Below are 13,468 nucleotides of genomic sequence, written 5' to 3' on the forward strand. Positions count from 1 at the left end.
GCTGTGGCGGCCACGGAGCGGCCTCGGGGAGCGGAGCAGGACAGGAGCGGGCAGGACAGACAGCCAGGGAAGSGGCAGAACCGCAGGGGAGGGAGAGAGGGGCCAAGCTGACCCTTTGGGAGAGTTCCCTTCAAGAAACCCCAAGAAAATGGCCCCGTTTGTGTCGCAGGTAAATGCTGTTATCTGCGAAAGTTCCTCCCATCCAATTTCCCAGGTATTTTCTCCCAGCACGGGTRCAGCCCRAGARTAATTTTTCACCCCATGTGTAACACATGTTGAGGCATAAATAAAGATCAAATTGATCCACAGAATGACTGAGGTTGAGAGGGAACTTTGGAGATCATCTGATGTGAAACCCCTGCTCAAGCAGGGTGGCCTTGAAYKGGTTGCTCAGGACCATGTCCAGATGGCTYTTGGATGTCTCCWAGGATGCAGACTCAGCAACGYTTCTGGGAAACTGGTGCCGGTGTTCAGTGATCCACACACTAAAAAAACTGATTTCTCACTGTTGAGACAGAGCCTTCTGTATCCATTGCCTACATCTACCCAGCCAGCCATAAGCAGGTCCTCTGATATTATCAACTAGCTGTGTGGTTTGTGGGCTTTTGGTTTTAGAGGAAATAAACACTTTTAAGTTCAAAACAGAACAAATTACAATCTTAAAACCAGGAGACATTTAGATGAGAACACTGATCCAAAAGATGACAAAAGATAGCTATTTTAGGCAAATGATTATGGAAAATGCTGAGCAACTCATAAGGTTTGTTATTTCCATTCATGTCAATGGGACCTTAAATGTGTAATTGATATGAGCCATTAATGCCTAGTAGAGGATGCTGGTGTGTGAAATTACGTTGCAAACCCAAGCCTGATATTTTTTGAAAGTCGAAACATAAACTTTCATTTCCTTACTTTTTCTGTTTTTTTTTTTCAGACCTTTCTTTTTGCCCTTTGCAAAGCCTGATCTGTTTTCATAAGGCTATGTCAGCATTACTGACAATAGCTCTAAACAGAATGCAATAAGTCCTTTCAGGCTGAAGAAGCAAAACATATTATGGAAAGATTAGTTAGGAAACCAAGAAGGTTTCTAGTTAAGTAACTGTTAGGTAGCTTAGTTAGGGGCAGGTCCAAACATTGGATTTGCATAAGCWGACTTTAGAAAAAATGCAGTCAGARTTCAGAGTGCTGCATGTAAACCAGAAAACTGCTGAGAAGTCCTCTGCTGTATGAGTAGGATCATACTGACTGCCAAGGAAACCTTTGGCCTTGGGGGTCAAGCTGTCTATGATCTATTTGCTTTTGATGCAGAACAGCTGTGTGTCCTTGGCTCAAGTTCACTGAGAAAATTGCTAAGTTGTGAGAAAGAAGCTGTGAGAAAGTACTTAAGCTAGAGCCATGCAAGATAAGGGAAGGGAAAATGCAAAAAGGGGTGAGATTGTTGAGATAGTCGTTATTAGCAGCTCCAGAATCTAGGAGCAAAAATATTGACATGAGCAAGAACAAAACCCAAGAGGGAAAACTGGAAAACTGAAGACTGAAATTCAGCAAAATCAGCCGGTTCCACTAAGCAGTTGAGACCAGCCCTTTCTGAGCTAGCAGGTGACAGTCTGCCCAAAAAAGATTCATCAGCTATCTCAAGAGACTGGTGGCTATGAGAGTATTCTAGTAGTCTATCTATTTAAATTTAAATATAGTTGCTTCATACTCTGAAGTTACATATATTCTGCTTGTCTAACATGTCTGCACCCAGGAAATGTTGCTTTCCTGGAGAGGGAGTTCTTAAACCAATCCCTGCTGTTATGTGGAATTCCTTGTCCTGTGAGCATTTGCTGCTTGAGGTTGGTATTGTCACATGTTGTGTGTGTGCAGGTGTGCCCCAGTTCCTACCTTGTGCCAGTAAGTTATTGCCTTATACCACAGTCAGTAACATATCAGTATATGTCCAGGCAAAAATGGCAAAATCTCTCTCTGAAGCACAGCTACAAATTGGMTASAGAGGCATGKGARCMACCAAAATCTGTTAAAGCTTTGCCYGAGAAGTGACTAAAAATGAGTTGAAAAATTATCCATTTCCTAAAAGAAAATTCTTTATGTATACTGTGGTTGCTGTTGAAAGATGAAGTACTTAGGCCCCAAATATTTCAACCTCAGAAAAATGGATATGTGAGACATCAGTCTCCTAACTCACATATGTATTTTCTTCCACAGAAAAACTGAACACTTTTCAAGGAGCGAGGGCCTACTTCTGGTCATCTGCTATATGATTCAACTAAAGAATTGTTGTATGCTTTTTACAGCTATCTGATTTTTATAACAAAACACATTGAATATTAGTTATAAATTTAAAGGTTTTGGGTTCTTTTTTAGTTTTTTTTACATCACACTTGTGCTGTCCACAGGACAACTATGCAATAAACTGACAGGCAGGAAATGTGAAATAAGCTGACAGGAAGGAAATTTTTTGACACAGTTTACCATTATGGACTCTCTGAAATGGAAACGCTCAATATTTTTGCAATAGACAGAGAATTTTCTTCCTTTTGATTTTCTAATTAACCTAAACTGGTTTTGAAGTTACAGTCACATAGTGCCTGAAGTCTGTACTACATCATCATACATCACATACTGTATGTTTCCTTSAAAAGTCTTTCTTGTCCAATTCAGTATTTCCCAATCAATGTATAGACTTACCATCTATACAACATAAGACTTCTTTTAGGCCACCAAAATGTAMATTTAGTATTTATATGAGGCAAATTTGATAAGATACAATAAATGTGTTAGTCTCTCTTTTAACACAGACTTTGCTAGAAGTGAAGAGGTTAAGATTAACACATTTTGCAGATGATTCATATATTTTGAATTCAAAACCAGCCYGTGTCATTCTGCAGTTGGACTCTTTTTTCTTGTAGGGTATATGAAAATTAGTTATTATGCACAAAGCACTCCAATAACTGAGCATAAAATATATTMGATACCACCACATTGATACCAAATTGCTAATAGGTTTATATTTGTATGGAACACATCTTGTTTAAATGACAGACAAGCCAAAGAAAACAATAAACACACTATGCTGAATTCTGTCTCTCAATTCTCATTAAAGCCTTGCAAATAGTAATGAATATAGCTTAGMACATATGAGTTATAAATGAATACATCACCATATCTAGTTTAGAAACTGTCTTAAACCTCTCTACGAGAATTCCACAAGTAGGATATATTTTTGCACTTACTCTCTTTCCTTCTGTAAGATTTTCTTCATCTCAGCCAAATGCAAATTTAAGACTGATACATGTATTAAATCATTCTCTGTTGTCTTAGCTGTAGTGTCCAAATTTATTTTAGATTCCTCCAAATAGTTGCTGGAAAGTCCACTGGGGAAGAAATCAGGAGGCTTTGGGGTGAATTTTTTATTGCTTTGGTCTTTGTTCACATCCTAAGAAAACAAAAATACGACATCTGAGAAAAACATAAATGAAGGAAAAAGTCTAACATAGTTCCTGCAGGGCCTGYCAAGGCTCTTCTACACATTTAAGGAAAATAGGAGGAAAAAGGGAAGTAGGTAACATCTTATACCATTGTACTGTATATAGATAGAAGGTGCAAGTCACTATATTTGAATCTCTGTAATTTTGTCATATCTCACACCTTCTGTTATGACAAGCTTCACATACAAAATACTTCTCATGTGTCTTTACTAAGGAAATGTATTCTGYTTATCTTTTGTTAGATATAAGTTGTTTTGCTAGATATAAGTTRTTAGATGCAAGTTGTGTAGACAGAATCCTGGAGCTAATAAAACTAGGAATACTATAGTATTACTAGGAATACTAGTAATCTATATTAAGAACACTGAAAATTTTAATGTAAAGTGTGTTGAAGCAGTTGATGGGCTGATGCAATTTTTTCACAAGGAATAAAGTATGCAGATATCTATTTTGAAGATACATGTTTTGCATATAAAACAAAGCAAAACTTATATCAATTAGGAAAAAAAATAATTAAAAATAAAATACACATTTTTAGGAACACTTAATGTCTTTTATAAACAAGATTCCTTTAGAAATGTGTTTGCTTTACCACATCTGAAGACTTTTGTTTAAAAGCTAATCTCATTTTAGCAGATTACCAACAACCCTCCTTCACACTACTCTGTTCTTTTGAGTTTTCAGAATGCTCAAAATTTACATCAGAGAATACTAGAAACCACTGAAAAGATGTTTTCCATTCGCATGTAAACTTTCAATTTTCAAGAAGAAAATATTTTATACTAAGGAGAAAAAGTATATTTTGTGGTATTTCCTTCCAATGGCACATTTGTCTGCCTGCAAATATGAAAGGCGTGCTTTTTTGGGCAAAAATTGATTCTCACTACTAACGCTATTTTTTTTTTTTTTTTTATTTTTTTCAGATTTCACATGAATATAATATTGTTAATGCACACTACAGAGTAAAATTTCTGAACAGAATATATTCAGATCTAAGATCTTGGCAATTTCCCTTGAACTGAAGTAATAAAATTCCTACYTTCCACAATGCAGGGAAAAGCCTTTTCCTGCAACGTATGAAAAAATTACCTATATCTACCATGACTACCATCTTTCAGACAACAAATACAGTTTTTACATGCTGCTGTCTATGAAGACTMTACAGTGCATGCCAAGGCACAGGATTAAAGGTAGTTAAACATGAACAAATACTTCAATTTTTGATGAATATAACTGGAATTTTTGAATAGAACTAGAAGCTGTTTGAACAATGTTGATACATGAATTCTATATCATGACTTCACTGCTATCCTTACTTATCAAACAAAAACTCTCACAAATTAGCAAGGGAATTTCCGTCTCCTCTTCCCATGCTTTTGAAATTCAGGGAGAATTAAATGACTTTATTTTTGAAGGCAAGAACTGAACGTGTCTTTTTGGAGGGGAGAAAATATGTAAGTACAMAAAGCATGGTTAATTCAGATAMGAGAAGTAATCTGTTAGCAGAGAGAGGATGAAAATAATACTGCAAATTATTGGAAAGAACAGTCTGTTACGTAAATGTCTAGTCATAGTGCAAAGGTATTAATTGTTTTCTATATTTTTCTGTATTAGGAATATTTAGATGGGGAGGAGGGGGGAAGGATTTTGTTAGTGAAGGTATAAGGCAGCATTTTGGTCAAAATGCTTGAAAAACTCATTTCTCGGTACACATCCATACTTTGCCACTTCTTCATGAACCAGAAAAAAAAGATTCCCCATTCTTTACCTTCTTTGTGTCTTCAGCCCCAGGAATTCTGATGATTTTGCTCAGTTCTYTCACAGGTTCTGGTTCCAGAAATGTTAACAGGTTTTGGTCTTTTTTAATATAAGAYACTTCTGAGCAACTGCATTCTGTTTTGCAAGCAGTTCCATTTTCTAAGTTTTCCTTCTCACTTACTAAATCCTGATTTATTTTTTTAAGCATACTTAGCTCTTTTATGACATTGTCCAATTTGATCCTCAGTTGTCTTGCTTCCTCTCGTGCTTTGTTTCTTTCTCCTCTGACTTTGCTCCATTTCTCCCTCCAGTTAGCGGTGCAATCTGACCACCAACGCATGGTCTTCTCCATTTGGGCAGCTCTGGCTTTGACTTCTTCCAGCTCCTGAATTTTTACTGCTTCAAAAATTTCCCAATCACTGCTGTAATTCATATTCCTATGTGCATAATGAGGTGAATATGGGTAGAAACTTTGAGACGGAAGATTTGAATGACACAGATGGTCACCTGGTTGGCAACCCCTCTCTAATTCATAAGGTTGTCTTGGTTGGGTCCCAAAAGCCTCTGTCTCTTCCACTTGCTTCTGAACAGAAATGTTCATGTTTTGATTCATCATCTAATTTCACTCCTAAAAAAACAAAGACAGACAGTAATCAATTGAATTACCTCCAACAGTAATCAATTGAATAACCTCCAACAGTAGGGTTTTTCACTGCCATAATAGTGAGTTAATGATGCTGTTCATGTTTCAGMAATTATTTTATCAACAAGAAATAGCTATTCAAATATCTGTAATGCTTTTTGAGTACAGCATACACAGATATTCCTCTTACTTGGCTAGGATTTGCTTGCAAAGGAAGAGTCATGAAACAATCATAATGCTCTCAAAAATATTTGAGCCTAAAAAAACAGACAAAAGCTTTCTTCCTGCAAGACAATATTTAATTGAATCAATATATATTTTAATCAATATATATTTTAATGCAATATATATTGAATCAATATGTATTTTATATGTTTGGATTTTCTTTGTTTCATGAGAAAAATCAAGCATTTTTAACAGGGGGCTTTATTTTGCTGTCTGCATTCCTGAAGATTTCCAGGTAGTATATTATTCTTGAAAATGTGGCTCTATCGCACTGTACTGTACAGCCTACCTTGTAGTGATATGACTCAGCCAGTAAATSTTGTTGCATTCTTTTTCATTATTTATCTTTTCATTATTTGTTACTTAATTTGCCCGGAAGAAAAATGGTTTCTCAGAAATTGCTTTCCAACCCCAATGCTTAGAAAATGCTGATGTGTACAGTCTGTAGAGATGAGCCACTTATACRTCTTTGGTTTCTTTCCTCTTGGTTTGTTAAAAACAAAGCAAACCAAMCAAACAAACAAAATACAGACAAATAAACAAACTTTAAAGTCTTGCTACTTCAATAGAAAACTAAGTTGTTTGGASTAAAAAAGAAATTGCTTTTCTAGTGCAATATCTATTTGTTAAAAACCATGTTTTTATGTTACAGCAATTAGTGCTAACACCTGCATTTGAAATGCAGAAGGCCAATGCTGCAAACAAAATACTGAAGACTAGATAGTTCTGGCTTTATGATTCAGTAATGTTTCATTTCAACTGAATATAAGTTTTTGCAGGTTTTGTTCCAGTTTTCCAGCTGTTTTCAACTTTTCCATGATTTTCAGGACATTTATTTGCCATTTKTTAGAAGCTTATGGAGAGCTGCTGTACTGGAGTATGGATATGAGAGGAGGAAAAGGACAATCAAGGACTCCCAGTTCCCTTCATTATCACTGTCTGGTGTAGGACCATCAAACCCCACAACAMCACTACACAGATGTAGCAGAGCTGCTGCCAAAGCTTCATCAAGGTTGAGTGCTTCTTGTTTCTTGACCAACTTCCAGCAATTTAATTTGAATAAGCATTATCTAAAATACAAAGATATTGCCACCCACAAACTTGTATGAGGCCCAGTAGAACCARAGTAACTAAATATTAAACTCTTGCAGTCAGTTGTTAATTTATCTTCTGGGTTGGGGTAAAGCCATTGTTTCCTAAAAGCTTTCATTAAAAAAAAAACAAAACAACCAAAAGAATCCACAGTAAATTTTAAATATGTAATAATGTATATAGAACATATTATGTAATGTAATAAATATATAATGAAATAGTTGAAACTTTTTTATTTTTAACTAGTAAAATAGCTTTTTCTTACTTTTTGTTTCTGTCCCAAACTGGAAGATACCTACAGAAATGTTTATTACACTTTTCATAATCAGCAGTTTTTTTCAGTAGATTTTGCTAGAATGTTTGCATATTTATTAAAAGTAGGGAGAACTTGGGGAATGCACAGCTTGCAGGTCTTAAAATGTGGACAAATAAGAATGGCAATATTATTCTTTGACTGAAAATTTGGAAGACCTGAGAGGTATTCATGAATCAGAATAGCTTGTTGCTGATGTTTCATTACAGGTTTGTGATGACTTTGTCATTTGACGTTCAATAATATTACCAAAGTTGGAGAATTTTTAAGCTCACAGATCACAGGATACTGAAAAAAAGAGTCACTGGTCACAAATTTTTGCTTCCCTACACTGTGATGGTTCAAGTGCTCTTGACCTGGGATATTGCCAGTCAGATGAAACTTACAGCTGTAATAATTCAACCAGGCTTGTACAGTAAGCAAGTTTTCTTTTAGCCTCCTAATAGTTTTATGTTATGCTGAACTTTGTCTGTACTTTTCAGCATGAGTAGATAATCCCAACTCTGTACCTAAAATTTAAAATAAAATGCTATGATTAAAATAAGTTGTTCCTCCTCCAGAAAATGGAAGTGCTGACTCACTCCAAGGTGGTAAGGAAAATGAAGTGTTTCTATTTGTCTACTCAGAAAATCTAATCCAAACAGGTTTTTTATATATCCCCTTTAAGACTGCAAGAGGTAGAACAATATAATTTTTTTCATTAAAAGACACAGATCTCAACACAATCCATTTCAATGGCTGGCTGAGTCAGGATAAAAGCAAAACAAACCCAGAAATATCTGTTGTCTAAGTGAAACAGGTAACAGGAATTCCATTACAAGTATGAACTGCAAAGATTTGTGCTTGTGTATATTTTTAAAGAAGTAGACTAAAATATTAGTTTGAAAGGAAGCAAAGATTTCAAAATTAGGAAAACGTGTTGTTATTTTAAGAGTTCTGAAACTGTTAAAAATCTCACCATTCCAAAGAGATGATAATAATAATATGGACTTATTTTATCTTTTTTACAGTTCACATCAATCTACTCTTTCATATTCTCAAAAATACTTCACTGATGAAATAATAATAAAAACAAGTTCAAAAATGCAACTGAAGACTGTTGTAGTASTGAGTCTGTTCATACTGAGTCTTTAATCATACCTGTAGTTATAGTGATACTAAAAATAAAAAAATTCTTCTCTGTTATATGAATACCTCATAGAAAACATCATATATCTAAATTGAATTCTGAAAGCTCTCATCTATAAAATATCTATATATTTATATATGTTCCAGGGGAAACGAGAATAATTTCTCACTTGTGTTTTAAAGGTAATTAAAAGAAAAAAGCTCCTTGTTAATGTTGTTAGACAGAAAACTCTAAATATCAGAAATTTCATAAGTCCAAATTTCATAAGTCCAAAATTGACAAAAAAAAAATACTGTGTGCAGCTAGTTTTAAAGTCACTTCTTGAATCTGCAACAACAGATCAGCTAGCACAGCATCTGGAGCTCWGGGAGCATAATTAAAAGGTAATTGGATGAAAAGATAAAGTTAGAGAATTGGATGAAAGTGAGGATTTTGTGATCAGTGAAGCCTTCCAGTTTTAATGACCAAGGGATAAGACTGAACACAAAATCCCTTTTAGAGTTGTTTTCTTAACGGAATAATTTAAAATAAGTATGAAGAAAATATATGAAGCAACATTTGTTGTATCATGTGAGCAGGGTGCGAACAGTATGTGCGCTGACAGCGTGAGAACAGAGTGATGATGGTTCTCAGAGGAAAAAAGACACAGAAAATTGGGAACATGACAAGGAACATGTTCAMCAAGGTCTAAACCACATTTCATTATGTTGCAACCTTTTTTATTTACCTAATGGTCCTGAGCACCAGGAAGAAAGGAAAGAACTCTTGATTTATTATTGCCAGCTACTGTTTTAGGTAAACAGCAGTGTATTAACCCTTAGTGGCACAAAGTGGTTTAACAAAATCACCAGGAGAGAAAAGAATTGTTGCACTTCCTCCATGTTAATATCTGCTTACTGAAGTCACCTTTTTCCGTCAGTTCAGCAGCTAGGTCAGTGCTTGGGAATGCAATTTCAATATCTTTTTTGCTAACTGCATTATTTAATCCTTAGTTACATGTCTCTTAATTACTAAGCCAAACTTTTTTTAAAGGCATTCTGTCTTTAAAGAAAAAATCTGCTACAGATTAAGCCAGTTAATTTCCTATTGTCTAATCTATAAATTTAATCAGACAAAATGAACTGTAGACCTGTACATGTTCTTTTGTATGTGCTCCTGGAAAGTCAGAACTTTCCGTGGTATTGCTGCAGTTCACCTKCAGTCAACAAAGCCTGACAGAGAGAAGGCTTAGAGAAAATGGGTAGGGGTGATGGGGACATAATTGGAAGAATATAGGCAGTGATTTAACTCACTCCCTGAAAACCTGGCTGTTTAATAAGGGCTGTTAACTACTGAGCTAACAACTCAAGAAGTGGAGATCAAATTTTGTGAGTCTGTTCCTGTTGTAAAGCTGGTTTTAATTAGTAATCCTTAAGGGTTCCACCAGTGGCTGGATGAAAAAATATTGCTAAGTAAATGATTGAAAGGGGGAAAAACATTACACTGGAAAGTGATTTAATATATCTCAGTCTAAGAACATACCCATAAAAAGTGYATCTAGTTACCAAAATGCTAAAAATCCTGGCAACACAGAGCCAGGTGGCTGAGCATTTGGCTAGAAAAAAATATAGCACAAAACTCTGAGGCAGAACAAGTATCTGGTTACAGGAATGGTTCAGACATACTGGGATGTAGTATTTATTTGAACATGCTATGAGGGGAGGATGTCCAGTGGTAAAAACTCTGGTGAAACAAACTGTATGTTCCTGCCATTTTTGTCAAACAACATTACATCACATAACCAGCATTTTACCAACTTCAAGAAAAGTAAGTTAACCTGGGAAACTTCTCATGTATAAGAAACACCTGGGGGGTGGAAAGAAATCCTTACAGCAGCAGAAATTTGGAATGTGTTCCCTGCTGAAGTTATCATTGATCTCACAACTGTTACTGCTTTAAGCCAGTGGTTTGCTGCTTTTCCCTTATCCAGAGGAATACATTCTTAGCACCAATAACATTTTTAAGAATAAAGTAGGACAAGCTTGGTTTGATTCAAATCCTGTACAATGGATTTTCCAGCTACAGTATCARCCTCAAAATAATGGGACAGTAGATCCATGGAATAAACTACTAAACCAGCAACTACAATATACTGTATTGTATMACATAATGCTGTATGTGGGGATCCTGTCTGTGAGAACTTGTAAGGTGGCTACACATGTGACAGACCCCCACAAGGAGAGCTACAGATAAGGAATTCATATCAGTAGTTGCCCAAAATCCTGTTCAAACAGAAGTCAAACTCTCTGAAGCACATAAAATTAGATTGCAGTTAAACATGCAACTCAGGAGCTCTCTGTGTGCCTCCCCTTTTCCAATGAAAAAGGGAACAAGTTAGCAAAAACTGAAGTTTGGATTATGTCCAAGATCTGAGTGTCTTCTTGCAGAAAATGTGACCCTACTGAATCACCATGGCAACACTGATAATTGGAACATTTACCCAGAATTTGTCTATAACAGATCCTACATTTTTAACATTGCTCATGGAACAACTCAGGTATTGCAGATCCATGGCAACCCATCTTTAAAACTAGTTACAGAAGGAATATCATCTGCAACAATCATAAGAATTAGTATCGACAGTGGGTGGTAATGTTACATTAACACAAAAAAAGTTAACCTGAATTTGCCTATATGTACTAACACTGGACATGAGCTGTAAGTGGTTGTGACAACAACATAGTGAAAGGGGTACTATGGGCATGCAGCAAAAATCAGCATACACCAGTGGCCCAGAATATTTACAGAAAAAATAAATTAAAAAAAAAATATATATATATATATATATATATATATATATACACATGCACACACAAGCACAAATATGTATATAATAAGAAAATACATAGCAGTTATTCATAAACACTCCTAATAATCACTGTGCAAGTCAGTATAAATGGACAAAATAAAGCTACCATTTGCTCAGGATTATTTATTTAAAAAAATTTCAAAATAAAGGTGTCCTTCACTCAATGCAATTGCATCATGTACAAGAGCCTATGATTATGGCTTCAAAATTGACAATGAATATACATTGAACATAACCAATGTAAATATTCCCGCATGGAATGAATTTAGCACTGATTGTAGTGACCATTTCTTTGATGGTGGCTGCAAAGTTATTGACCAATAGGAGATGGAGGTAAAAGATAGATTATTCCAACAATTGGGTGAAATTGGTATATGAACTGAATTGATTTGATACTAAAATCCTAGCAAATAAATTTCTCAATATTAGGAGATGCTGAAGCTAGGATAACCAGAATGACTTGGAAAATTCTTAGAGAAAAGTGAAAATATGATGATAATGAACACACAGCTGATCCTAAAGTCTGACATATGCTCAGAGCAGTGCCAATGTGAGTGGTCTGTGTGAGAGCAGCTTATACATAGAACACRGTGGGTAGAAGAGATAAGGGCTGATATCACCTCCAGCTAAAAACTGCTGCAYCTTCAAAATTTAACTACCTGGCAGTTAAACTAGCAGTTTCTTCAGGTTATGCCAGCTCATGGAAATGCTGCAGACCAAACTTCTGGGCTGGAAAGCGTAAATGTCTAAGCTTACCCCCAAGTTTTTATAGCAGCTCCAACAGTAGGCTGACTTTTGTGTTTGTCAGTGTGGCATGAGGGACATTCACTCCATGACAGAGGAGAAAGAATGAGCATTGGCATTGACAGCTTGGCATTTAGTTTGTTCATAGAAAAGATATGATTTAGAGAACTTGTAAATTGKAGAGCTTGTGAATTAGGGAAATAATGAATTAGTGAGTTCATGTGTTGGACTAGTCTGTACAAAGATGATTCCACCATTGTTTGATGTCTTTATGTTTTGGTGGTGTTTTTTGAGGCAGAGAATTTATATGTATTCTATGGTTTGTTTTGTTTTGTTTTGTTTTGTTTTGTTTTTTTTCTTAATGATCTCATAAGCTCATAAAACAAAGTTTAATTTACAAAGTACACTGTGCTGTAAATTTAAGAGTTCCAAACACACCATGACATCATATGCAGATTCTCATACTTCATGAAAATTAAAAGATAATGATTTCAGGACTTTTTAATGCACAGCCAGAGATTATTCTGTTTGGGTTTTTTCCACAGATATAAAACAATATTAACAATATAAAACCATATGGTATACTTTTCAGCTTTGTTGTTTCCAAACATTGTATTCCTTACATGTGTCATRACTAAAAATCAGCCAAAATATGGCCTGAAGAGACAAATAATGTAAATTGTTTACTTCCTATTAGGAGTTATGTGATCATTTTTACCCTCTTATTTATACTTCTCTAGTTTCCTTTTAACGTAAAAATATCAATACAGATCTAATTTATTTACAAAACCCATTTTATTTCTTTCTCATGTCCAGTAACTAAAACAGTTATGCTATCAAAAACAATAAAATGCACAGTTATGTTTTAACTTCACAAAAAGAAGTGCTTATGGGTTTGTCAGATTTTGTTTCAGATTTTGTTTTTTGTGCTTTTTTGTCCAATAATTAAATCTTAAAAGTACCTGAAAAAAACTGGTTTTCTTAACACATCAGTTTGGATAGTATGATGTATTTAGGTTCTCTTTGAGATAAAATGAAATCACAGTGGCAATTCTTTAATGTCCTGATACACAAGACTAAAAGTATGCACCTTACCTTCCTTCTATACCTCATCATCAGCATGAATTTTTTAAGGGCAAGACACAATGTCAGGCCTAAATCTTAGTTTCCAAATTCTTTATTTTTCAAAGTTGTTAAGGACAGGCTAAAAACTCAAATGCTTTAC

The 13,468-nt window shown here is 35.1% G+C and overlaps 1 protein-coding gene across 1 annotated transcript in view; it reads right to left on the bottom strand.

Moving 5' to 3' along the window:
* Positions 1-3,232: 3,232 nt before the first annotated feature.
* LOC130585041 (coiled-coil domain-containing protein 102B-like) overlaps positions 3,233-13,468 on the bottom strand; it is an 18,429-nt gene continuing 8,193 nt past the window's right edge. The window contains exons 2-3 of the mRNA XM_057385364.1: positions 5,260-5,877; positions 3,233-3,439 (exon numbers count right to left, since the gene is read on the bottom strand). Coding sequence (XP_057241347.1) covers positions 3,233-3,439; positions 5,260-5,865 — 813 coding nt within the window. The 5' untranslated portion in view covers positions 5,866-5,877. The remainder of the gene's footprint in view (positions 3,440-5,259; positions 5,878-13,468) is intronic.

Source organism: Malurus melanocephalus, unplaced genomic scaffold (assembly GCF_030028575.1).
Source record: "Malurus melanocephalus ecotype Western Australia unplaced genomic scaffold, MMel_1.1 scaffold_817, whole genome shotgun sequence".
NCBI lineage: Eukaryota > Metazoa > Chordata > Aves > Passeriformes > Maluridae > Malurus > Malurus melanocephalus.